The sequence below is a fragment of the Candoia aspera genome, chromosome 14, assembly GCF_035149785.1.
Source record: "Candoia aspera isolate rCanAsp1 chromosome 14, rCanAsp1.hap2, whole genome shotgun sequence".
Classification (NCBI taxonomy): Eukaryota; Metazoa; Chordata; class Lepidosauria; order Squamata; family Boidae; genus Candoia; species Candoia aspera.
The window spans coordinates 6,007,892-6,035,247 of NC_086166.1; the positions used below are offsets into that span (position 1 = coordinate 6,007,892).

At 47.2% G+C, this 27,356-nt stretch overlaps 1 protein-coding gene across 1 annotated transcript in view; it reads right to left on the reverse strand.

Moving 5' to 3' along the window:
• The window catches only part of TRRAP (transformation/transcription domain associated protein), a 141,852-nt gene that overhangs the window by 86,889 nt on the left and 27,607 nt on the right, over positions 1-27,356 (reverse strand). The window contains exons 23-39 of the mRNA XM_063314921.1: positions 26,258-26,457; positions 24,242-24,459; positions 23,950-24,147; positions 22,533-22,793; positions 22,058-22,219; positions 20,735-20,831; positions 17,860-17,981; positions 16,395-16,565; positions 15,557-15,625; positions 12,065-12,118; positions 10,591-10,710; positions 9,967-10,086; positions 8,093-8,257; positions 6,563-6,744; positions 5,283-5,481; positions 4,798-4,926; positions 2,932-3,198 (exon numbers count right to left, since the gene is read on the reverse strand). Of these exons, the coding sequence (XP_063170991.1) occupies positions 2,932-3,198; positions 4,798-4,926; positions 5,283-5,481; positions 6,563-6,744; positions 8,093-8,257; positions 9,967-10,086; positions 10,591-10,710; positions 12,065-12,118; positions 15,557-15,625; positions 16,395-16,565; positions 17,860-17,981; positions 20,735-20,831; positions 22,058-22,219; positions 22,533-22,793; positions 23,950-24,147; positions 24,242-24,459; positions 26,258-26,457 (2,734 nt within the window). The remainder of the gene's footprint in view (positions 1-2,931; positions 3,199-4,797; positions 4,927-5,282; positions 5,482-6,562; positions 6,745-8,092; positions 8,258-9,966; positions 10,087-10,590; positions 10,711-12,064; positions 12,119-15,556; positions 15,626-16,394; positions 16,566-17,859; positions 17,982-20,734; positions 20,832-22,057; positions 22,220-22,532; positions 22,794-23,949; positions 24,148-24,241; positions 24,460-26,257; positions 26,458-27,356) is intronic.

Genomic DNA, 27,356 nt, shown 5'->3' on the forward strand with positions numbered 1-27,356 from the left:
GACGCCTTAGCCCAAAACAGGTCCGATGGGCCCAATTCTTCAGCCGCTTTGATTTCCAGCTGAAGTTCATGCCGGGAAAGAAGAACTTTCTGGCCGACGCCCTCTCCCGGCTGCCCCAAGACGAAGAGCCCGCCCCAGACACCATTGGGACGGTCCTATCCGCCTCGCAACTGGGGATGGCCGTGACCACCCGAAGCGGCGCACGGAGGCAGCTCGACGCTACGGCGCAGCCGACGGCGGGACAACCGGCGACGGAAAGAAGGCAACCGCAACTACCAGGGGGAATGCGCACGGACCTCGCCGCCGCCCTCAAAACCGACCCCTGGTTCCTGGCAAACCCCGACAAGGTAACAATGGCGCAAGACCTGGCATGGGGGGAAGGCAGAATCTACGTCCCGGACTCGCAACGCCAGGCGATCTTGCATAGGTCACACGACGCCAAGCAAGCGGGACACTTTGGGTTCCTCAAGACCCTACACCTAACGCGGCGCCAATTCTGGTGGCCCGCGCTCAGGCGAGACGTAAAAACCTACGTGGCGTCCTGCCCAACGTGCGCTAGGGCCAAACGGGCGCCAGGCAAACCCGCGGGGCTACTGCAACGGGTGGCAGAACCCTCCCGCCCATGGGAGGAAATCTCTATGGATTTTATAGTGGACCTCCCACCCAGCCAGAAGAAAACGGCCATTTGGGTGGTGAAGGACTACTTCTCAAAGCAGGCCCACTTCATCCCCTGCACGTCGGTCCCATCCTCGCAACAACTAGCCAAACTCTTCCTCATCCACGTGTACAGGCTACACGGATGTCCCGCACGTGTGGTGACCGACAGGGGCACACAGTTCACCTCCAAATTCTGGCGGGCCTTCCTGAAGCTGACGGGGACCCAACAGGCCCTGTCTACGGCTTGGCATCCGCAGACGGACGGAGCCACTGAGGTTCTTAATGCCACCTTAGAGCAATTTATACGATCATATACGAACTACCACCAAGACGACTGGGCTGAACTGCTCCCGTTCGCCGAAGTCGCATACAATAACGCCGTCCACACGAGCACGGGGAAAACCCCGTTCGAAGTAGTCTCGGGGCGCGACTTCGTCCCCATCCCGGAGCTACCTCAACCCCCGGAACCCCAGGTGGACGCCAGCGACTGGGGACGGAAGATCGCGGAAGCATGGCCAGTAATCACGGCGGCGCTAAAGGAGGCACAGGCTGCTTACAAAGAGCAGGCCGACAAGCACCGGCGCCTACAACCGACGTTCCAGGCGGGGGATATGGCCTATCTCTCCACCAAGTTCCTAAAGTCAACCCAACCCTCGAAAAAACTGGGGCCTAAGTACATCGGGCCGTTCCGAGTCACGCAAATAGTGAACCCGGTAGCAATACGCCTGGACCTGCCACACAACCTCCGGAGGCTCCACCCGGTGTTCCACACCAGCCTCCTAAAACCGGCAACCACCTCCCGATGGCACCCAAGCACGCCACAGCCCGCACCGCTTATGATCGACGGGCAACACCACTTCGAGATAAGGGACATCCTCGACTCCCGCAAACAACGAGGAACCCTACACTACCTGGTCAGGTGGAAACACTTCCCCCACCCTGAATGGGTGGCGGCGCATAACGTTAACGCGCCTGACCTGACCAGAGCATTTCACCGGGCATACCCCGACAAACCGCAACCAAGGTCAGCAAAACCAAACCCCCCCCCGCAGGCCTCCCCCCGCCTCCCGTGCCCCAAGGGAAAGGGCCCCCCCCAAGCCCGCGACTTGGGTGGACCTTCCCCCCCCCGGGACTCACTCCCCCCGCCCCGGGCCCACGGGGTGGTGACAAACGATCGCCAGCACCCTCCCCCCGCCCCCCGGCCGCGGGGGAGTGGCAAGCAAGTCAACAGGGCAACCTGGGGGCAACGCCCAAGAGACACAACAAAGGCGACGCACTCTAAATAAGAAAAGAAGGGCCCTACCTGGAGCTGAGAAGCACCCGACCAGCCACGCCTCTCGCCTCGCCGAACTGAGCCAAACAAACAGGGTGTGGCTGGAGCATGCGCACGCCAGGTCAGAACCCGAGCATGCGCACCATGGACACACCCTGGGAAGGCACGTGGTAGAGGGAGGAGCAAAGGGAGGGGCGACAACTACTCCGGCGGGAACTTTAAAAAAAAAAAAAAAAAAAAAAAAAAAAAAAATGTGGCATTTTGACAGCTCCATGGGGAAAACCCAGAAACCCGGGGGAGAACACTATTCGGAAAGGGGGCAGTATGTCATGAGTGCCGTTGAGCTAAAGTCATCAGCGCAATGGCACTCATGACAATGACAAGGAAATAGGTGAAGGGGTACAAGTTAAGTAGCCATCAACCCACAACGACTAACGGCTAACAAACAATAGCTAAACGGATCACGGAGCCACCCAAGCCATCAGCGGCAATACAACGGGGATCGCCCAGCTGAAAGCAATCAGCAGAAGAATGAAAACCTGAGGATGGGCGATCCTGGAAACCCTCAACCAATGGCAGGGCAACGCATGGGACAAAGGGGGGTGACGTGACCGAGAGCGAGGGGGCGCTGACCGGCGCGGGGTATTTAAACCCCGCACCGGCGCGCTCCTGTCACTCTCAGCTTTTTTCTACCAACGTTGTACCTACCCTGAAATAAACCAGAGCCTGCTTTGCAAACCAGTGTCTGAAAGTTATTCAGAGGTAGGCAGCGCATGACACTGTACCACCTCTTCCCAAGCAAAGCCTTCAAGGATCTCTTGGCCATATTAATGCACAAGTGGATGGACATACACACCAATGCATTAAATCAAATATGCCCACATATTTCATTATGGAAAGGGGAACAAAGCAAATAGAAGGAGTGGATAAACTCAGAATTAGCATGAATTGCAAAACGGTGCTTCAAAAGACTGCCAACCTCTTATTCACCCCACACATACCTGTAAGACAATCTTTTTGTGAATGGCAAATTTGGCAATGATGTGTGCAAGGAGCAAGTGCCCACTATATTTGCAGGCTGGGTCGACGCAGGCTTTGGAGAGCAAACAGGGCCAAGCAAAGGTCATAAGGCGGCGGAGTTTGCTGTTCCGGTTTTTGTTGTTGTCGTGAATGTGGTGCGGTGCGTGCTCAACCAGCAAGGTGGCAAACTGCAGGAGGTAAATCCGGAGCGAATCCAGCATGTCAGCTTGCTTTTCTGGATCAAGAACCTGAATCGCCCAAATGGAGGGGAAGAAATGTCCAGAATATATTATCAAACATATGCATCTGCATGAGCACCTTAAAATTACTCCTAGGAGCTGCCGGGCCTTGAACTGGCAAGGCACACTTGAGCCCAAAAGGGTAGAAGCTGCAGTCTTCCCTGAAATATCAAAGATTCCCGAGGGCAAAAAAGACTGCCCAGCCTTCCCTAATTTGACATCCTCCAAAATGCTGGGTTTCGCCTCCCAGAAAGTATTCCAGTCAACCTGGAATTGCAGTCCTAACCTAGCTGGCGTGCACCAGGTTGGAGAAGAAGGCTAGAGGGTAAAGGCTTCCTCTTTGGACTAAGATTATCGGCTGGCCAACAATAAACCACACTTCTCCCAGCGTCCAAATGTGTCCCTGGCAGTGAAATTCCTATATGACCATTGAGCACCAAGATCAATGGGAAATAAAGACATTTCTAATCAGAGTCGATCAGAGATAGTCTGCCACTTGAGGCAAAGGCCAAGATGATATTCTCCTTGCTTCACAGAGAGAAACTGACTGGACCAACCAGACTGACAGTTGAAAATGAGCTAACAGTATCTCCTTCTACACTACACGAAAGGCAGCAGGCTAGTTTAAGAGCTGAAAGATAATGATGGACCTGGCCCAAACAGCTAAGTTAACAGAGTTGATAAGAGAAAATACTGTTTCTGGATTTATTTCTACTTGGCAACCGCTTTTAGACTGCTTGCTTGTGTCAGAAAAAAATGAAGCTTTGATTTTGGGTTCTTGTGATTAAATGGTTTGTTTTGATAGAAATAATGTTACTAAGGTTTAACTAATGGCAAGAGATTGTATTTGTAAACTTAATCATATCTGGATTGGAGAAAGTCGGAAGTCATCTTCTGTTTCTGTCTGTTTTGCACTTCTATAGTTTTTTTTTTCTTTAGTCCTGTATTCTAGCTTTTCCATACTCTATATTTTATATTTTAACTGTGCTTTGAAAATTAATAAAATTCTTTAAAAAAAGAAAAAGAGAAACAAATCCGATACTCAATCTGGAAAGTATTTCTGGATTACAGTACTACATATGGGCTTGTACTACTCCAAAGTTTGAGTTTTCTAAACGTAAGGTTTTAATACCTGTTTTTTTCTTTCATTTGTCAATCAAGATAGAATTCTTAGATTAGGCACACTGTCATTTCCTACTTCGATTCACAACTCATATTACATCAGCTACAGTTAATCGTTGAATATTGACTTGATTTTAATAACGATCTGATGTTTTAAACTGATACCAGGTATTTTAAAATGCAGAACTAGTATTACTTTGAAATGCCATCTTCTGATCTTATAAAGCTTGTGTACCTGTTTCCTATTTACTTCCGTTTTTCTGTCCTCAGATAGAATGCAGAATACTAATAAGACCTATAAAGTATAGAATTCAAAAGAGCTGGACAACCGATCTGCCCCCCCCCCTCTCGCATCTCTCCCGGACCACCGCCTTCGCCGTTGGAGACAGCCAACTCCCCCCACCCGATGGTAGAGCCGGCCCTGCTCGGGATGCATCCCCTCCCAGGCTTCCCACCCTGTTTTCTCCCCTTCTTCACGGAAACTACCTTCGTTATGAATACGCTGGTGATACTTTCAGGGTTATCGCCTTCAGGGTTGGGGGGTCCCAGAAGCTGTTCCCCTTCCCCCTTTTCAAAGCTGTGCAAGAAAGCAGGATTCAGAATGTACTGCAAAACCTAGCAACCAAAGACAAGAAAAACAGAACGATGAAGACCTGCTCGGGAGCCTACTGGGGAGCCGGCGTGACCCGCAACGTCAAGAAGGCAACGCACAAGCAGTTATCAAAAGGACACGCCAATCCACCCTGAGATTCAATGTCTCTCGCAGAAAAGCGGCACGTCCATAGTCAAGAAGGGGCACGTTTGAAAGGGAGTCAGATGAATTCCTGACTTCACCCATGATTCCTCCTCACTGGGCACAGAATTCTCCCGAAGGGGGGCTGGCAACTATCAAACGCTCCCCGGCACTTAAAGCCAAGGGACTCGGGTTGTTCGAGAACAGGAATGCGCGGCCAGGTTGGACTGCGCTTTACCTTGGCTTTCAGCTCATCGCCGAAGTTGAGATCGCTGAAGTCAACAAACCGGAAGAACAGGGCCCGCTTCTGGGCAATGGTGTAGTTTTTGGGAAGCTCTTCTTCCATGTATTCCTTCAAAAACGTCATGTTGCAGAGGAATCGGCCAGTGAAGGCCCGGAGAAGCTGGAAAAGCAGTTCGATATCGTTGTAATTCCTCCTAAGAAAGAAGGGGGGAAGGAAATCCAGAGGTAAAAACATGCAGGGCACGGAAGGCTCCCCTTGGCTGCAAAGGCCTGTCTCATTCATCAAGGCTTTAGGCGAGTGCAGGGAAGGGAAGGGAAGCTGGTGAATGGAGAAGAAGGGAAGGGAAGGGAAGCTGGTGAATGGAGAAGGGAAGGGAAGGGAAGGGAAGCTGGTGAATGGAGAAGAAGGGAAGGGAAGGGAAGGGAAGGGAAGGGAAGGGAAGGGAAGGGAAGGGAAGGGAAGCTGGTGAATGGGGAAGGGAAGGGAAGGGAAGGGAAGGGAAGGGAAGGGCTCAACTTTACAGATGTTGGAAATATTTCCAGCCAAGGGAGGCCTGTGACAAAATGGACTGTCCCATTCATCAAGATTCTGCCATGTAGCTTTACAATAAAGTAGTATTAGCTCATCTGGTTGTGATTCCTATCCGGTTTACCCTGCGAGGCTAACATCAATCTTGCAAGTCTGAAAGGACAGTCCCTTCTGAGCCTCTTGCCCCACCCACTATCCAGCTGCGGGCTATGCTGTCTCTTATCTGACCGTTCCCTTGGCAGGGTCTCTTGACCCAGTCTCCCAAGGTTTTCCCCACATACCATCCTAGCCTGAGACAAAATGTCCATTTCATTCTTTATTTGCTGGCTTGATTTTACAGCCTGCTTTTTCTTCCAGTGTCCATTAGGATCTCCACCACTTTTTTTTACACCCCCCAGCCCCCACATAAGGTCAGTTGGGCTGAGTGGCCGGCCCAGACTTACCTTTGGATGTCCCATGGCTGAGCAGAACCCCCGTCCAAGGACAGCTTGGCCCCCACAATCACCCTCTTCCCACTGGGTGGGTTTCACGCACGGGCCGGCCCTCCCCCTTGCTGAGCGATGGGACATTCTTCATCAGCCCTCCACATGGGTGGGAGGGTCCCATGGGTCATATCCTTCCCTCCAGACCTCCATCCCATTCCCTCTTTGAGTTCCCTACGAGAGGGAGTGATCCGCTCTCCGGTTTGCTTAAGTATAAACAGAGAGGCAGGACACTAAGTTTAATAATTAGCATAAAAGACGCACTTGCAATAATTCAGTAAGCAATAGGCCAGAAGTTTGGGTTCCTTCCAGTTTGTGGCCGCCATGTTCTCCTTCCGGTGCCTCTCCTGGAAAGCGTCGCTGACCCACACTCGCCTCAGTTGGCTCACCAAAGAATGTTGGTTGGCCACCCAGCATTCATCATTCTTAACAATAATACTTATGATCTGTCGAAGCAAAAACAAGGACGTTGGCCTGTAAATTGCCTTGAGCAGGGGTAATGGTCCACTTAACGTTTCCTCTGCCATGGTTCTAGGCATGGGCATTAGGAACCTGAAGACCCTTGGAAACCAGATGAAAACAGAAAGAAAATTATGGAAGTGTTCACTTTAACAAGAGACCTATATCAAGCATGGAAGAATTTGAAGAGGAGACTAGACATTAGAAAGGGGTGCTAACAAATATGTTCAGAGAAGGAGAGAGTCTGGGAGCCGTTGAAGAGGGCAGAATCTAGCATCTGAATACACTTTGGAGGAATCTGCTGGTGCCAGTCCCACTAGGTAGACCAGACCAGGAAATCCACTCCACAGGAAGGCTAAAACTACCTTTATTGAGATTGGCTGTAATAACAGAACCTTGCAAGTCAGATCGTGTTGTACCTCCTTGTACCCCAGTGAATCAGGAGTGTGTCTGCCTGAGCCACTTCTAAATATTACCCTGTAGGTCTGCGATAGTTAAAGCAATGGTGTTCCCCGTAGTAACATATGGCTGCGAGAGCTGGACCATAAGGAAGGCTGAGAGAAGGAAGATAGATGCTTTTGAACTGTGGTGTTGGAGGAAAATTCTGAGAGTGCCTTGGACTGCAAGAAGATCAAACCAGTCCATCCTCCAGGAAATAAAGCCAGACTGCTCACTTGAGGGAACGATATTAAAGGCAAAACTGAAATACTTTGGCCACATCATGAGAAGACAGGACACCCTGGAGAAGATGCTGATGCTAGGGAGAGTGGAAGGCAAAAGGAAGAGGGGCCGACCAAGGGCAAGATGGATGGATGATATTCTAGAGGTGACGGACTCGTCCCTGGGGGAGCTGGGGTGTTGACGGCTGACAGGAAGCTCTGGCGTGGGCTGGTCCATGAAGTCACGAAGAGTCGGAAGCGACTGAACGAATAAACAACAAGGTCTGCGATGCCCTTAGATGTCCGGGGCTGCGCACAAGCTACACTGACTGGCTCAGCGTGTGTCTACCCTACGCCGACAGGTGCAGGTAACCCACTGAACCCCATTCGTGATGGGGATCGGGGACTGCAATTATTCCCCATGAACGAGTAGTTGTGTGACGCCCGAGCGGTCGGCGTCCAACTTCTTAGAGGGACAAGTGGCGTTCAGCCACTCGAGATTGAGCAATATTACCTTGTTTCCCAGGGCTTAAAAAATGTTTCAGCCCATTCTTCCTGGGTAACAGCTCCTGCATATCTCCTTCAAGGTCATCTTCCTTACTCTCCACAGCTAGCTAATCCAGTGAAATCCAGATCGGTACCTTTTAGCATCACATTTTGGAGAGAATTACCATACCTTAATAGCTTGAAACTGGAGATCAAGGCGCATGGTGCTGGTGCTGGGGGAGCCAGGCCGAACAGCTGTCTGGGTACCGCCAGGTAAGAGTAACGTGATGAAACGGCTGGGATTTGCCGCCAGGACATCCCGCAAAGGCTTGGCATCTTTGTGTTTTAAAAAACTCTGTTTTAAAAAAAAATAGGGGGGAAATAAAAACTTCTGGTGAAGACACCCACCCAGTGTCTACAAAAAATGCCCGAGACGTGATTTTCTACAAGGCCTCTGTGCCAACCACAGCTTAGCAACCTTGCTTTGCACATCAAATGCCCAGTTTGCCCAAATTGGAATATAAAATACAAATCACACCTCAAATACTGGCAGAATAGTTTTACTTTTTTATTGAAGACTGATACTTTCTTCTCCTTGTCTCCTCCCTTCCCCTTGCCAGAGCCAACCATGAGGTAGACTCACACCAGCCCTGGTCAAATAATAATACGGCTGTGTAAAAATACGGTTGTGTAATAATACGGTTGTGTAAATGTCTGAATACATTTACATTGCACACCCCTGTGGCTGAAAGCACATCCACCGTGCCAAAAAGAAAAAAAGGGAGGTGCATATATAATAGTCCTCCCTAGGACTTTAATCCAAACTATGGATTATGATCCATAAAAGTTTATCGCTACACACTACAACTGATTTTAGCCCAAAGGCCAAGCAGCAGCAAATGTTTTCCTGACGATAAGGTGCTGCAAAGCTTTTGTTAACTTCTGCTGTCTTTCTGGAAACTTTCTACAGCACAGTTTCTTCCCTCATGCTGGCTGGGGAATTCTGGGAGTTGAAGCCCACACATCTTAAAGTGGCTAAGGTTGAGAAACCCTGCTCTATAGAGTAGGCATAGGAGAAGAAATATGTTAAGTCTGTGGTGGCAAAAAAATCAGAAAGAGTTCGGTATCATCTTTTCTGACTAACAAAGTTTACTGAAAGGCAGAAGCATTTGCTAGTTGGAAAATATGGTACCAAATTCAGTCCAAAGAGGAGGGATGTAAGGCATCATTCCATTATACCCAGCAACAGCTTTGCTGTCAAACTCCTTACAGCAGGGCGTGGTCAAGGAACCAAGGAGCACACAGGGTTTAATGCAAGAATTAGGGGATCTTGGAATCTATATAGTACTAAAACTCTCGTGTCTGTCTGATTCTTTGTACCCTTTAACTGGGCAAAACTGTGCATCGTAGGGCAACAATTTTTGGACCAAGGTACCTCAAACGGGCAAACTTACAGAACGTGTCCGAAATCCGTGACCCGTGACTCCCACGGAACTGAAATTTGGCAAATTTTAGAAAACGTTGTATGACATAAAAATTACCATAAAACATGTTATGTGACATAATACAAAATGTCATAAAACATGTTCCAGTGGTCAACTGCTGATGTCTGACTGGGCTATATAGTTCAGTATGAATGGCATGGGCTACTTTCGAGGCAGATCCATCTCTGAAGGTCTCCCTGAATTTTAAGAGCTTTTTCAGTGAAGGCAGGACATTAGAAGCTCTGCCATTGTTGAGGAATCTGGTAAGGAAGTACCTCTGAAATGATGACCCAACCGGTCATGGGATGTCTAGTGAGAGATAAACTTTATGAGATAAACGCCTAACTAGCTCCACCATCTCCTGATGGCTGGAGGATAGAGGTCCTCCTGTTTCTTCCCAGGCTCCTTGGCCATCTCGAACATCTCCCCATCTTCAACACTGCGTCCTTGCCCAAGGTGGTGCATTTCAGGTGGACTAGAGTTCATGCCACCTAATGCAGACCCGTCAAGACTGAACACTGAATGCCAGCACTAGGTTGGGATGGCAAAGGTCAGTTTAAGAAAGCCAACTGCGTATTACCATGAACATCCTGCTCCACTGTGGATCATTTAAGGTCGCTTCCATCATAAAGAGCTCGACCGTCTGAGATGGGTGACGCGTCAGAAATTTGATTAATGGTTCGCGGAAGGGGCTGCCAGCCTGCAAAGCGGATTACAAAGGAAAGCAGGCTCCATTAACATGTGAGCAAGCACAAAGCTGTCCAGCTTGCTTTCTGAAGAACCCCTTTTCTTATAGACTGCAAAACATGACGACAACTCTCCTATCAGTAAATTACAGGCTTTTAAAACATTTTTAAAATGCAAGACATTTGGCTTTTCCTTTCAAATCCAGGCTAAGCACAGGGATTCCATATTTTACACTCTGAGTATGTTTATATAAGGCCAAGTTATTGGGCAATGCTCAGTATTGTATGAACAGAAAAAAAAATGCCCATTGGGGAAGCTGGATTTGCTTAACGACCACAGGGATTCGCTTAACAACTGCTGCAAAAATGCTCGTAAAATCAGGTCTGGTCATGTGGTGACTCAACTCGCGACTGTAACGACTTACGATGGAACTTCTGGTCCCAATGGTGGTCGTAAGGCGAGGACCACCTGCCCAAACAGCGGATCAGAAACAATTAAGGAAACAGCAGTCCTTTACCTCAATCAACATGGCCCGTTCCGTTTTCATCACCACTTCCAGCAAGGGTTTGACGAGCGTCTGTGGAGCGGCCGGGATCAGATGAAATAGGTTTATAATTGCTGAGCAAATCTTCATTTCCTGAAGATAAAATGGAAATATCAGCAAACGCCCAGTGTGTTTTATATATATATAACACAACAGCTACCCCTACCCGAAGCTACAGTCCTCTTTCTACAAGTTAATATAGCTAGCAAACCAAAGCAAGGAGTTAAACCATGGTTACTTACCCCAGGGTGTTTAAGAAACTGCCTTAGTTTGAGGGGCCAGGGGTCTACCTAGATCACTTGGTTAAATTTCGGAAGTGAAATCTGTAACTCTTTTCTCATTTGTTTTTAACGGAATGACAACAGAGGCGTGGTAAGTTATGAAACTCTGAAGTGGTACGCTTCTCTTCAAAAGGCAAAACCTGCTACTGAAAATGGACTCGGACAGGATGGGACCATAAAAACTTCTGCCTGGCTTTTAAAAGATCTTTCTCTAGCACTGCAGCTCAGCTGTTCATGTGGACTAGCTGCTTTAAAATCCAGCTGGGCCATCCTCGCTGGGCCTCTTTCACAGGATGGCTGTTTTTCTACCAGCCATTTGTTTTTCACACTGGATTGCAGTAAACGCCATAAAGAGGAGGGGGAAGGAGGGGGAAGGAGAAAAAAGTGCATTAAATCTAGAACGGTGGCTGCATTTCCAGGACTTCAATCAAGTATAGGATAGAGAAGCCGTCACAGCTTCCAAAACGGGGACCTCAGTTATTTCTTTTCAGTTTGACATTAGCAACTCAAAACATTCAGAGATATATAAACACACACACACACCAAATCTCCCAGTGAAAAATAAAGAACATGCTTAAAACTCCTTCACATGGCAAGTGTTACGCAAACAACTCCATCACAGACGAGAAAACAGAGGACAAATCACAGCACTGCACTCAAAGGCACAATGCATTCTGCCCCAATATGCAACAAATACAGCTAACAAACCACAGCAAAAATAACAGTGAAACCAAAAGGTTAGAAAAAGGAACAACGAGAAGGTGGAGGAGGAGGAGAAGGGGAAGGAGGAAGAGGAGAAGGAAGATGGCAAGGAGGAGGAGGAAGATGGGAAGGAGGAGGAGGAGGAGGAGGAAGATGAAAAGGAAAGGGAGGAGGAGGAGAAGATGAAGGAGGAGGAGGAGGATCACCACTTCCTTGTGCCTCTACCAACAATTCTCACCTCTACCCCTTCCACGGCAGGCTGAACCAAACAAAAGAAAAAAAGAAAAGAAAAAACAAAAATTCACGGCATGAACAACAACAAAAAAAGGAACACAAATGCCCAAAACAAAACAAGAAACAAAACAAAAAAGTGGATGTGCTGGTGCTTTGGATTGCAGTCAGGGTGAAAAAGCAACCAACCAACCAAAAACTGATTATTTTTTAAGTAGGGATCGTGTTCTCACCTCAAACTGACCGAATGGAGACAAGGAACATTTCCTGCACTCCGCAATACTGTCCTAAGGATGGGAAAAGCAACTTTTTTTTCTTTTTTGCTATTTGAACACACACCGAATACATAGAACTCCCCATATTTCCAAAAAAAAAAAATATTGCACATTGGGGGGGGGGGGGGAGAGATTAGAGCTCGACAAGACAGTGAAAAGCGGCATTCAGGTTCTCGCAGGGGAGGACCAGCAGTGTGGCGCGAGGAAGCCACAACCAGAAATTCCCCTTCCAGTGCCTGAGAGAACAAACCAGGCTGTGCAGATTAGCCACCTCCAATTGGCTAATTCGCACACACACCCAAACGCTTTGCATCCTTTCGACATGTTTTAAGAAAACCATCTGGGAAAAATGAATACGAAGAGCAGGATCTCAGGAGAGCGGACAGGGACCCGCTTTTAGCACCATCCAGGCCAGGATTTCTCCACCAGGGTTCCGTGGCACCCTCGGGTTCCGCGAGAGGTCACGAGGGGTTCCCTGGGAGATCATGATTTATTTAAAAAATTATTTCAAATTCAGGCAACTGCACATTCAAGAGGTAAGTTTCATTCTTTATTTTCAGTTTAAGAACACTTAGTGCATATCAACAGGCCTACCCATGAAAGGAATATAATAATTTTGTAACTTCCGGCCTATCTTTGAGCCTGAATGGGCAGGGGTTGCTTCCCCGAGGCCTGAAAAATATTTCAAGGGTTCCTCCAGGGTCAAAAGGTTGAGAAAGGCTGGCCTAGATAAAATTCACTGTATGTTAGGCATGTGAGTAGAAAGACTTCCTTAAAATATTTGAGAGGGGCAGGGGAAGAACACCTGCATTAACGCCAAAACCGAAAAGCCAGTGCCGTTTTATTCCAGGGCTTTATTTTTCCCAAGGAAGAGATTCCGGCCCATCTTGTTGACAAGGCAAATCGGGTGAATTTCAGTAAGATAATATGCATCGGGAAATTTCCAAAGGCAAGGTGAAAGGCATCCAATGCAAATTTGCCTGTAATTCCCAGGTCAAAATGTTGGGAACTATCATTCTCTTGCTGGTGACTCTGCCCTGGTTTGCTTGGCACTGGGTGTGAACCAGGCTAGTATGGCTTCTTCAACAAACCATAGTCAGAACAAACTAGCCTCGTCCTTGGACTAATCTACTTCACAGGATTATCAGACAGATGTTCCTGGGGACCAAGAGAGTGGTAGAAGCATTAGGAACACAAGCTTAATCACCCTGGAGGAACTCCCCCCCACCCACACCCTGACATAGGGCTAGATAACCTATGGATGTTCTGGCAATGGATGTTAGGAGTAATATCGGGAGTACCACAGACTGCTGACCCCTGCCCAAGCAAAGGCCTGCAGCTAAAGGCAACACCTGGATACAGGTTATGTTATGGGTATATGGTCAGCAGGACTCTCTAAGTGTCTGTTGTGATCAAAGGATCCGTAACTACAACTCCCAGAACTCTCAGGCAAGAGTTCCCTTCGGAAGTTTGGGAGATGTGGTATAAAAAACCTCAGGAGGACATCAAGCCAAGCAAGGCTGATGTTGAATCCAGACACAGAGCAATTCATTGCTGGTGATTATCTGGGTTGTCTACTCAGAAGCAGGCTCTTTTGTGACACAACCCAAATGGGTGGGCTTTATATTCTTGGAGGTGGCACTCCAAAGAAAGGGAGTTTATCGGTAGGAATCAACATATCATCATACGCTGACTTTGCAGAGGACTACTCCTCTCTACCACCCAGGAGAGAAGAAGATGGGTCATGAAAGAAGAAGATGAGTCAAAGGATTACATACTTCGTCATCCTCAATAGGATTACAAGTATGAAGAATAAGAAGTTCTAAGGGGGGAGATTTTGGTTTGTGAGTTCCTTAGAAGCATTTTGCTGGCCCATCTGGAAAACCAGAAAGGACCAAAAGCTTTGTTGAAACTCCAGGAGGCTGGCGGAGGTGCCAAGAAAGTGACTGAAACAGACTGCACCATCTTCGGTGGAAATCAAAGCTGAACGATGGAAGCTTCAAAAGGACTTGGCTGATTCCAGCCTTCCTGCAAAGCTTTCAGACAAGTACCATCCACACTTCAAACTTTATTAACTAGCAGTAATTTATCATGTCTGTATTCCCTTATCACTTTGCAGAAAGCTTTTAATATCGAATGCTCGCTACTCAAGATTGAAACCACATTTTTGATACTCCCCTGACAGACTTCCACGGCTGTTTAAAGAACAGATTTTACACACACACACACACACACAAACACACCGAAACATGGACAATTGTGACGGAAAATACCAGACGAAGGCACACCGTTAAAACCAAGCTGCTGTGCTGTAATGCAACTGCTGGACAGAAAAATTTGCAGAAAATATACCGATCATTAGTTTTGCCCAACTAATGAATCCTTCCAAAGGACCCAAAAAACCAACGATGGCTATAGATTTTAGGTACCAGGAGACTAAAAATGAAATAGGAAGAAAATGCTAAATATTAATGATACACCAAGACTATAGAGATGCAGATTTCTCCTGGGGGATTCAACCTGATAGAGCTCTGGCCAACACAAACCAGCCCGTCATTTCTTTTAAAAAAAAAATTCAGAAGGCACAGCATGGAACATCTGTCAGCCTTTTACTAGCTTTCACTAGTTTCCTTTAGTCTGATAGGAGACTCTACTTTCTTTTCCCCTAAACATGGACACTGACTAAACATACCCTTCCGGGGTGGGGGGGAGGTGGGGGGGAATGTGATGTGCAAGCAGCTTGGAGCATCCAGTACATTAACTGGAGGGGAAGAAAAGAGACAGAATGACTTCCAGGTCAACGTGTAATTTTTCTAAGGATGGATAACTCTTAATGAATCAGTTCTTCTGAACCCATGTACTGGTCTAGGACCTCAATAAATTATGATGGATTGAATCAGTCCACCCCAGCCAGGGTTCTCCACATCCGTTGGGGCAGATTCCCCCAATCCAGAGCCTAGAGGCCATTCTGGCTGGAAATCGGGGAATTACAATCCTAATGCCTCTGGAGGGTACCAGATTGGAGTGGGGTGAATTGGACTAATTATCTCCAACGTCCCAGCAGTGGTTGGGAGCCAGAACACCTCCGAGGACCAGACTTGGGAAAAGCCGAGCAAGTGATGTACTGGGATGGAATTGCCCATGGAAACCAACTGTTGCCCAGCCACACCTTTCACAGCAGGGTAACTTGCACACCGTTCACTCAGCCAAAAGGGGGCCTTTCTTGCACCCAAGGTCCAGCAGCAAATGTCCCACCAGCTGCATCCCAGTGCCATGGAGCGGCTGCAAGGTGATTATGAAAAATGCAAATGCTTAAATTGTATGAAAAATAGTTATTAAGCAAGGCAGATGATTTGGAATCAAAACCTGGCAGTTAACAAGAGGTTTCCCCTTATACTGTAAGCGTCTCTGTTTTGGAGTCCAGCGCATGAAAAACGGATTCCTACTTACGTTGCCATCACTCCTCTGTCCTCCTTTATGGGTAAGGACCACCACTTCCATCCATTTACGCAAGTGTTGCTACAAAAGGATTAAAGAGACAGTCACATCCTGCACTCTTTATGTTCCTGATTAGCAGATATGTCTGCCAATGAGAAAAGTCACTCCGTGCGGATCATGATATGCCACAAATGACACAATGTATATGTTGCCCATTACAAGTAGTTCTCACTTAACAACCATGTTTACCTATGGTTTGGACTAATGACGGTGCTGGAAAAAACCAACTTGTGACAGTCCTCGCACTTATGATCGTCGCAGTGTCCCGCAGGCACACGATCACCATTTTCAACCTTCCCAGCCAGCTTTCGGCAAGCAAAATCAACGGGGAACCATGTGATTCACTTATCGACCGCCGCAAAAAAAGGTCACAAAATCGGGTTGGACTCACTTAATGACCACATCGCTTAGCAACCAAAATTCCAGTCCCAATCGGTCTGTCAAGTGAGGATTGCCTGTATTTGCGTCATGACAAGACCGAAGCAAATTACAGAACTTGTGTCATTTGCATGATGACATCGTAACACACACCCATGGCCTCTCTCAAAACCCCTTCCCACTTCTAAATATTATGGAGGACACCAAGAGAGCTTTTGTTTGTGCAGGTTATACTGACCGATATTTACATATTAAAAATTAAAATTGATGCATTCGCTGCCTCTGCTGCTTCTCAAGATCGTTCGATGGGATGTTAATGAGGCTGGCAAATAATTTTGATTTTGCAGGCCCCAGAGACCCCCAGGGGTCCTTGGACCACGCTTCGTGAAACGCCTTTGTTGCACATCCTCACCATCATCTGGTCACAAAATTTATCGTTAAAGGAGTTGGGGAAGAGCCTCGTCACCGACGTCAGCCTGTTCACCACGTTTAGGGTCAAACTTCGATAGTCGCCCAGCATCATTAGCAACGGCCTCATGTGGGTGTGAATCTGGTCCACTTCAATAGTTGCACCTTCCAAAAACTGCGGGGGGGGCAAAAAGAGGCAAGTATTGGGGAACGCCAGGAGGAAGCAAATGCTCCTTCTATGCGGCTGTACCACGATCAAAATAAGGCCGTGCTGTTCCGTGACACCGTAACTAGACAAAAATAGCACGTTGCCTGCAATACGTGCCTTGGTTTATTTCATCCGTCTAACCCAATATTTCTCCATCTCAGCAACTTAAGCTGAGTGGACTTCAGCTCCCAGAATTCCCCAGCCACCCAGCTTAAAGTTGCTGAGATTGAGAAACACTGGTCTAACCAATATATAATGCTGGCTCTTAGCAAACTCCCATAGCTGGTCAACCCTGGCCTCTCAGTCAGGTAACCCCTGCCAATCAAACATCAGACCAGGGTTTCTCAGCCAGGGTTCCGTGGCACCCTTAAGTTCCACGAGAGGTCCCTAGGGGTTCCCTGGTAGATCCCAATCTATTTTTTTAAAAAAAATTCAAATTCAGGCAACTTCATACTCAAGAGGTAAGTTTCATTCTTTATTTTCTGTTTAAGAACACTGTTCCTGCGTATCTACAGGCCTACCCATGAAAGGAATGTAATAATTTTGTAACTTCTGGCCCATATTTGAGCCTGAATGTGCAGGGGTTCCTTCCCCGAGGCCTGAAAAATATTTCAAGGGTTCCTCCAGGGTCGAAAAGATGAGAAAGGCTGCATTAGACATTTAACTCACCGCGCCAACTTCTTAGGAAAAAAACTGTCACTGTGCCTGCACCCAGAAAATGAGCCCACTGCCTGTCTCTCTAAGTTTAAGACGAGCAGTTTGAGCCCTACTGTTTATTTATTTGTTTATTTGATTTGATTTGATTTCTATAGCTGCCCATCTCAAGAAGTGACTCTGGGCAGCTTAGTTCTGAATATTACAGGCCCCACAGGCAGCCATCAGCAGTGCCTTTAACAGTTTGGGGCAAGACAATTAAAGATCCATTCAAGTGGCATTACAGCTACCCCAACAGCCTTCGTTCAAGTCCGTATGGGTAGGTGGTAAAGGTGGCATGGAGAAAACACCTTAGGAAAATGTTTGTTCTCCATTTGGGAGGTAGCATCGTGCATTTCAGAGGCCCTGGAGATGTTGACCTCCAAGTTGAAGCTTTCTCCCCATCCCATCTGCTTCGCAGTGGCCCAATTACAGGGTCTTCCCACAACCAACACCTCAACAGAGACTCCATCGGCCTCAACAGCCCTCTGCTTTCTTGCAGCTTGTGGTCTTGGGCAAGAAAGGAAAGGAGGCCAAGAGGAAAGGGCTGGGTTTCCCCGCCACCAACCTTCCGCATGCATGCCTCGCCGGCCTCCTGAAGCTCGTTGTTTGTCGAATTGAGGGCTTTGAAGAGAGCACCAATGATTTTCTCTCGGGACTGGGGTAAGTAGTTGCAGGCGGCCAAGGCATCTGCATGGAATCAAAGGAAAGCAGGTCCCCTTCTTAAGTGGGAATTCAAAACACAGAACCCAAACAGTCCAAAACAAAGCTCTCGGGGTTGGCATTCTGCTACATGACACCCCTCTTGATCTCTCCCCAAATTAGGAAGAGCTGAAGAGCTTCTGCCACGAGCCACAGATTTCAAGATCGGAAGAGAGAGAAATGAACTGGAACTCAGGTTCTGGACAGTAATAACACATATATCCATGTCTAATTGCACATATATGTATGGATTTGCATGCACTATTTACGTAGCCAGACTCCAAGATTACTTAGATTTCCCCAAGAGAATTCTCAGCAATTTGCAACAACCGGGTTCAAGCAACACAAGGCAGGAATTCAGGCTAGCTATATTCCACTAAAACTCTCATCGGGTTTATCTGTTTGCCTATTTGTACCCTCAAGTTAGCCCAAACAGTGCATTATACCGCAACCATTTCTGAATCAAGGTTATCTCAAAGCCACTAACTTAAAACATGCATTAAAAATCTGGGATCCGTTATTCCTGTGCAACTGAAATTTCCATGATGTTCAGACCAGTTTGATTCGCAAAGCTGTGGCCGGTCAAGTGATTATGATTTCCGACGCTCCCTGCCAGCTTCCCACAAGCAAAGTCCATGAGGAAGCTGGCAGGAAATCAGAAGTCACGCCCACTCCCAATGTTTTTTTGCCCACCTGTGGTCATTCTGTTGATCTGTTTAGGTAAGGCAATATTGACTTATTCTTGACGTTCATTTGCCACTATAATTATTTTTCTATTTATGATCTATACTCTTCTTAGATGATCACGGGACTGTCTAGCATTGGGGTAAAAAAAATACGGTCAGCCTAAAATGTAGTGTTCATTCTGGTCACATCAGACTGCACCACCTTCCTCCCAAAGGGTGACCCAACAGGCCACAGGGTTGTCTGGTACCCTCTTTTCACTCATTCAACTGATGCTCACTATTTTATTTCTGTCAATGATAGCCTTTCCCAAGTGGGATGCCCTGCCGGTAGGCAGAGTCCCAGAATTCCCAACCATCCCTTGAGAATTCTGGGAGTTAAGAGTTCACTTTTCTGGAGACACCTCAGTTGTAGAAGGTTGGCTTGTTCATTTCATAAATGAAAGAAAAAAACAGCAACAATGGAAAAGTTTTTCTGATGAAAAAAAAAAAAGGAGGGGATCCAGGACGAAGTAGAGATGTGGAGTCCTGGGTGCTCTCCAAGCCTTGTTGTTTCCTTGCAGACGTTTCATTGCCAGACTAGGCAACACCTTCAGTGCGAAGAGGGAGTGGGCCTTGCTCTCAGTGTATGGCTTGCCCTGCTTGTGTTGGTGGGGGTGTTGTTCTCTCCTTGGGAGTTCTTTGATTGGGTTGTTGTTTGCTGCTTGGTTGGTTGCCTGAGTTAATAGTTCCTTAATTAAGGTGTACTGTGCTATTTGATGGTTCCTCTGGTGTTAATCCTAGTGTTGATTTTTGCCTATCTGGGTGTTGATTGCTGGCAAGGGAGTATTCTGGTCTTTTGGCTTTTCTGTTGTCTCTTCCGAACGGTATGTAAACCAAGCCAAATCCAAAAAACGCCAGAGAATTCCTGGAAGCCTGGCACTCAGACAAAGCAGCCATCAACAGACACACTGTCATGAGTACTGATGGCGAGCAGGAGGGGGCCTCTATCCAGGGGGGAAAACGCATGCGTAGTACTGAGGAGTTAAGCAGCCATTCAAAGAGACACAGATCAGACCCGCCTTGACTTTGGGGTTTATCTGTCTGGGTTTTTCCCACGCTTCTTCAGTTTGTTAGGATTCTGTCTTATGTAGCAGTAATAAACACTAGAGACGTACTGTCCTAACAGCCAGGAAACACGCTGAAACAAGGAACTGGTCTCTAATGTTTATTGCTTGTACATAACAGGAATCCTAACAAACTGAAGAAGCGTGGGAAAAACCCAGACAGATAAACCCCAAAGGTTAAGACGGGCCCGATCTGTGCCTCTTTGAATGGCTGCCCAATTCCTCAGTGCTACGCATGCGCTTAACAGTCTGGATGGGAGCCCCCTGCTCACCATCCTTACTCATGACACCTACTCCTCGTCTCAGCGTGATTTCTGACTGTTAGGACACACATAGAGGTAAACAACATTTACATACCATGTAATGTACTGTTTGGTTGTTCAACTGGTGTTAATCCTAGAGTTAATCTTTGCATATCTGGGTGTTGATTGCTGCACAATATACCCTAAACAGCACAATACACCCTAATCAAGGAACTATTAACCCAGTCAACCAACCAAGCAGCAAACAACAGCCCTGTCAAGAAACTCCCAAGGAGAGAACAACACCCCCACCAACACAAGCAGGGCAAGCCACGGTATATAAACTGAGAGCAAGGCCCCCTCCCTCTTTGCCCTGAAGACGTTGCCTAGTCTGGCAATGAAACGTCTGCAAGGAAACAGCAAGGCTCAGAGAGCACCCAGGACTCCACAGTTCAACCCTGAGCTACAAATGTTCTCTTTAATTGCAGTAGAAATACCAGAGAACTGCATTTGCAACCTAGCGCCCTCCGGCTCTTTGGGCATTGCTAGTAATTTTGGCCAGGAATCCAGGAAATTGCACGCCAAGGTCAGGGGAAGCCGCTGAGCCAACGAATGCCGAATCTTCTTCAACACAGCTGTCCTCAGCCTTGGAACTGGTGCCATTTATCCCGTAAATCTCTACTAGCTAGCTTCAGAGCTTGCAAACTTACTCAGGGCTGCAATTCGAAGGGGCACCAAAGAGGGAAGACTCTTGTAACAGGGCAATTTCATCAAGGCACAGTCTTCAGCCTCACACAGATTCAGCAGCTGAAAGTTCAAAGAGAAGACAACTTAGTCCATCGGCTTTGGATACAGCCTGGCTAACTCCCAGGCCAGAAAAGAAACCATCGAAATGCCAGTATGATCTCCAAAGTTAAGGTGCTTCACCAACTTAGTAAGACATGTTGAAGCAGGATACACTGGTACACAGTTTCTTCCCCAGGGTATCACCTACATTTTGGAAACCTCTCCCATCGTTGCATGCTGTTTTAGTGATTCAGCTACAGAAAAATATAAAAACAGCCCCAATGGGTAAGACCAAGGCCCATCTCAGTCTAATATTCTGATTGTCACAATGGCCTACCAGATGCATCTGAGGTCTTCATGAGTAGGAGAAGATGAGTCATCCCTTTTCACCGTGTTCCTCTACAACTAGTGTTTGAAGATCCAGTCCTCTCAACCCAATATTGCCTTCAAGAGTGATACAGCTTGCTAGACTTCCCTCCGTGAATAGATCCAAACCACTTTGTCCAGTCCAGCTTGCTTTATAATGACAATTCCAAATTCTGCACACCCCTTTTTCCCTCTCTCTTGAACAACTCTGGAACCTGGCTCAGTCTGATAATCCAACCTCAGTCCTTCAACTGCTGAACGTCATTCCCCAGAATTCCTTTCATCCTACACATCTGGAAAGCTGCTGGCTTGTTCTTGATTCACAACAAGGGGTCCACATTGCATACCATAAAGAGTTAGGACAGTTGAAAAGATGAAAAGCTCCTTAAGAACAGTTTGTTCAGCTTATCAAAAATGAAAACAGGGCAAAAGGAAAAAATATCAACCACCTTTGAACAGGGATTCTTAACCATTCGGCACCACGGATCCCTTGGTCCAGTGAAACCGATGAGGTCTAGAGACTATAAATTACTTGCTTGCCTATGTTCATGATTGCATGAAAATCTAAATTTCAGTTAGAAATTAGTGAACACAAAGTTGTACTTTTTTTTCCCCATCCAAGTTCACAAAGCCTCTGAAATCTATCTATAGATCCCCAAGGGATCTGTGGATCCCAGGTTAATAACCTCTGTTTTTAACATTAAAAAGCCTAACACATTAGGGGGAAAAAAATCCAAGCAAAGGTATGCTGCAGATGCATAAATTTAATAGCATTCATGAATGCCGATCCTTCTCACTCAGTACTAATCAAAGCATACACGGGACCGCCGATTTACAGGGGTCAATTTCAGGAAAGACCTGAGAGCAACAAAGGAAAATACCTCTGTATAAAATACTTTGTGTTCCACCACGTTAAGGTCCATTGTAAAAAGTCGAGGTTGCAGGGTGGTGCAAAATGTATTCCCCTCCATCAAACCAATCTGTGCGTTTGCAGGCTGGTGTCGGAGCAAATGCTTCTTCGGAGGAACCATGTCCTGGAGAACCTAGAACACAGCAGAAACATGGCCTTGCTGGCTTGGTTCCACCACCACCACCACAGTTGTTTCCCCATTCACCTCACAAACCAGGTTCAGCCCTTGGAGAACAAAACAGTAGCATGGCACTGGAATGCTCAATCTCTGCGGAAACGGCCTCTAAAAACAAAGAACCCATCATCTAGAACCCAAAGTTCTAGCCCAACAAATCCCGTGCAATGCTACTTTTCTACTTGCGAGGAGACTTTCCTTAGGAACAACGCTGCAAGAAAGCGTTCAAGCTTCAGCGGTCTGGCTGCAGGCCGACCACGTGCCGGCTCACCTCTTTATGAGGCTCCATGATGGCAGTGACGCTCTTCCCTGTGACTTGGGCCACCACCTGCAGGGAATGCATTGCTTGCTTCCTCACGGTGGAGTTTGGCGAGGTCACCTCTCGCACCAGGTCGTGGGTCACGTGGTGGAATGACTTCTCCTGGGCCGCCAGGATGTCGTCCGTTTTCTCCTCTTCTTTCAACAGCGTCGCGCATCGGATCAAGAGCTGCTCCAGGGTTGTCTTGGCCATGGCGACAGCCCCGTTGGAAACCTAGGTGGGCACGCACCCCTCCGTTTATCCACCAGTGAAACGAATGGGCATGCTGCTCTGATGTCACAATAGCAAAGTTTGCAAGGAAAGGCTAACTTGAGGGCCAAATGGAGGCCTTTGCAATTAAAAGCAAGAACAGATGTCCTGCTCAACCCAGGAGAATGCAGCACTTAATCAGTTACCTTACGCACTACAGGTAGTCCTCAATTTACGACCACAATTGGGACTGGAACTCCCATCGTTAAGAGAGTCATGCCCAATTTTACCTTTTGCCATGGTCGTTAAGTGAATCACTGCAGTTGTTAAGCAAATCTGGCTTCCCCCATTGACTCTGCTTGTCGGAAGCCCCCTGGGAAGATCGCAAATGGTGATCACGTGACCCTGGGATGCTGCAACTGTTGTAAATATATGCCGGTTGCCAAACAACTGAATTTTGATCACGTGACCGCAGGGGACACTGCAACGGTCGTAAGTGCGAGGACCGGCCGTAAGTCACTTTTTTCAGCACTGTCATAACTTTGAACAGTCATTAAATGGACGGTCATAAGTCGAGGACTACCTGTATTTTTTATCCAACTCCATAATGCAATTCTTTTCCACATCAAACTAAGCTAGGAAATTTATCACTTGCAGCCTCCAACCCCGTGATCCTCCAGAACACTCTCTGACTAACTCCACAAATCACGTCTGCAGTGCCAGTTGTTTGCAATTCTGCGATGCAAGAAAACGGCAACAGGCTTAAAAGCTCTCAAGAATGATGAGCAATCTCAAAACTCCATCCCCAGGAAGGAAAGAAATAATAATTGTGGCTCCACCCATTTGAATCATTACTGTCCCCACAGCTCTCAGTTCCTTCGAGATTAGCCCTGTAGCAGAGGGGACTAAGGGTGTGGTCAAAAAAGTCAAGAGGACAGTCACAACAGTGCAATCGAAGCCACTTTTTTATGCGCATCACACTTTTTTTGACTGCACCCGGCCACCCAGCTCTACGCATAATATGTTTGGTTTGTGCTCAGCAAAGCAGGTGGCCCATTCCGCCCTGGCTTGTCCACAAACCACAGTTAAGCAAACGCCAGCGGGCAAATGCAGCTGGAGTGAAAGCCGCAGGAGGGGAGAAGGGAAGGGAGGCCAGCTGTAAAAAGCAAGGGTGAAATACCTCTCCTGTCAGGTCCATCATGACAAAGAGCAATGCCTTGAGGAACGTCTGCTGGTTCTGGAGGACCCAAATGAGGGGCAGGCGCTCCATGAGGAACTTGATCGACACCACCCCGCCCAGCTTAGCATACCAGGCTTGTTCGTAGCAACATGCACAGAGGCGCTCGACGATGTAGGAAAACAAGGGCAGCTGGCACGCCTGGAGGTCAGAAAGAAATGTTGGTCACCCAGAGGGCCAAGAAGCAGGCCCCGGTTTTTGCAGGACGAGATGATGGCCACATCCCATCGGTTACCCGTTCCTTCGATCCCAGAATGATGCTGGCCACATCGAAGATCACAGCCAAGGCCACCTCTCCTATTTTGCAAAGCTCCTTCTCCTCATAGGCCATGCAGATGGCGATGGCGTCGATCAGCACCAAGGGATCCATGCCTCTCGATCCGTTCTCTTCGCTGTGAAACATGGCGGTGCTGGGCTGGCTTCCCACCTGATAGCACTGGAGCAGGAAAGGGCCTGGGGATTGCCCACGCAGCAAGAAGAGCAAAAGTGGGGCGGGGAGGGAAGGGAAGGGAAGGGAAGGGAAGGGGGAAGAAGAGTCTCCCATTAAAGAACAGCGAGTGGGTGGTTTTGCAGAGACAGAGACGTCCCCATCCAGCATCCTGGTAACCCACTTGCAAAGGCTGAATGAGATGCTTGCAGTCAACTAATAAGGACGATATTAACAAAATCCTCTTCTTATGCTACTTCAAGCAACTCATTTTCACTTTTGATCTATGAACATAATAAAGTCAGTCGGTCTGTCTGTCTGTCTCTCTCTCTCTCTCTCTGCTTCTGAACCGGGGCTTCAACATAGCCATTGTGGCTAAGAGATGCTAAAATTCTCCTCCCCAAAAAGAGGGGACTGCGGCCTTCCAGGTGTTGCTGAAAAAGTCCCCAGCAGCACCAGCCAACATTAAGGGATGAGAGTCATCTTTCAACAACATCTGCAGTGGCAATAGATGCACTCTGCTCTACAACCTTAGGTACACTTCTTGATTAAAGGCCATTTAAGCTAAGCCTCTTCTCATAGACTCTCTCAATCATTACATTCCAGGTGACCAAACCTCCCCACATTTATTTACGCTGAAGCTGCATGCCACAGTAACGGTATTTTTCATTTGAATTCATGCACAGAACTCTCTTCCCTGGTAATACCCAATATCTAGCATTGTGAGTAAAATGAAAGCCAAGTTGACTTTCTCCAACTAAACAGTAGAATGTGAAAATCAGCCAAATTTGCAATCCGTTGGGTCGATCCAACCCATGCAGATGTCCACTGAATTTTCAAATTGGTTCAAAAGGCCTGATTCAAACTGATCTCACAATTCTCTTCGAAGGGGTCACTTGATCAAATCACCTTCCAGCTAACACTTTAAGTCAAACCTTTGCGAAGTCCAACTAACATTAGATCTCTGAAGTCAAATCTTTGCACAGAAGCCCAGATCTACATCACAACCTTTCCCAACCTGGTGCATGTTGGATTGCAACTCCAGATGTGTTAGAATTACAATACCAAGAATTTAGCCTTTGACCCTGCTGGTTGAAAACTCTAGAAGCTTCAGCATCAACACATCTGGAAAGCATTGGGTCAGGTCTACGTTTATAGTCAATAGATGATCAATAGCGATCAACAGACACACAGAGATAAACCACATTTACACACCATTCAAAAAGAGACAATAAAATAGGTAAGAAGGAAACAAAAAGACCAGAACACATCCTCTCCGGCAGCCAACACCCAGATAAGCAGGGATTAACACCAGACAAATAATCAAGCAGACAAACAATGCCCTAATCAAGGAACTATGCTAGGGCTGTGAAGAGTCCATGAAGCCAATGCACCCATTTCAGTGACAACAACATGAGTGATGGATTTCTGCAGATGGTAGTTTGTCTCCTTGGTAGGTCCTTGATTGGGGTATTCTTTGTTTGTTGAGACAAAGAGACAATAAAAAAGCAAAGACGGAAACAAAAAGACCAGAACACATCCTTTCTAGCAACCAGCACCTAGATAAGCAGGGATTAAGACCAGACAAACAATCAAGCAGAGAACAGTTCCCTAATCAAGGACCTACCAAGGAGAAAACGAGACCCCACCAACACTGGCAGGGCAAGCCACTGTATATAAACAGAGAGCAAACCCCACATTCCCTCACACTGATGATGTTGTAGTCAGGTCATGAAACGTCTGCGAGCAAACCACCTGGCTCAGAGAGCACCAAGGACTCCACACTTGATCATTGTTACGACTGGCTCATTGCAGAATTCTTACCACACTGCTGAGCTACTGCCACCATGGTGTAATGACGGATTAAGCTGGCCACGAAAGGCAGCGCGCTGGGTCGCAGGTCTTTGATCACCGCTGACATGAAGGCCCCTGTCAGGGCCTGCTCAAAGGTTTTGCGGGCAGGCGTGTCCTGGGCCTTGTACCGGTGGGAAATGATCACGCTGGGAATTGACTTCTCAGTAAAGCTGCCAAAACCAAAGTAAGGGTTGGTACCACCAAGAAGTGCCACATGAATTTACTCTGAGGAATGTCTCCCTGGGAGAAAACTGTTGGAGCCAAGCAAGGAATCAGAGAAATGTTCAGCAGACTGCCAGCTGTTATCAGTAAAGGGCAGCTCACATATTGCATTAGGCTGCAACCAATATCAATCATGAAATCAAACTAACCTCACCTGGCGCACGGGGATCCAGCCCAGTGTTGGTTCATGCACAGGGATAAAAAATAACGTGGTTTCTTAGCATTGCATAATTAGAAACCCAGCATTATGGCTTAGTGTTAGATATTGAAAAATGTCACAATGGCTAAAAGGTCCTACAAGTAATCCTCAACTTATGACAATTGGGACCAGAATTTCCATCATAAGTCATTGCGGTCGTAAATTGAGTCACCATGTGATCAGACCCCATTTTACAACCATTTTACCGCCATTACAGTGCAGAATTATTGAAAAAACCTAGAGGGCAGTGGTTCACACACAACACCTAGTCATGCATCCTAGTTAACAACAGCAATGCCCATGTTCACACTGTCCGAAAAGCAAAAATCAAACAAACAATATCGTAGCTTAGCTCAATGTCTGAATCCGATCAATGTCAGCTCTTTGACAAACTGATTTCCTTCCCTTTTATATTATTCCAGTATGATCCCAGTATGACCAGCCGTCCCCACCGTAGGCAGTTTCCAAAGGTGCAGCCACCAACTCCTAGAATTCTCAGAAACAGGCACACTAGCTAGTGGATTCTGGGAAAGGAAGTCTCCTTTCCCAGAATCCACTAGCTCCAAAGGGCACTCAAACTGGGCAGATTGCTCTGGGCCATTGCAAGAACGAGGCCCGGCTTGCCAATGTCAAGTTGATCCACCTCAG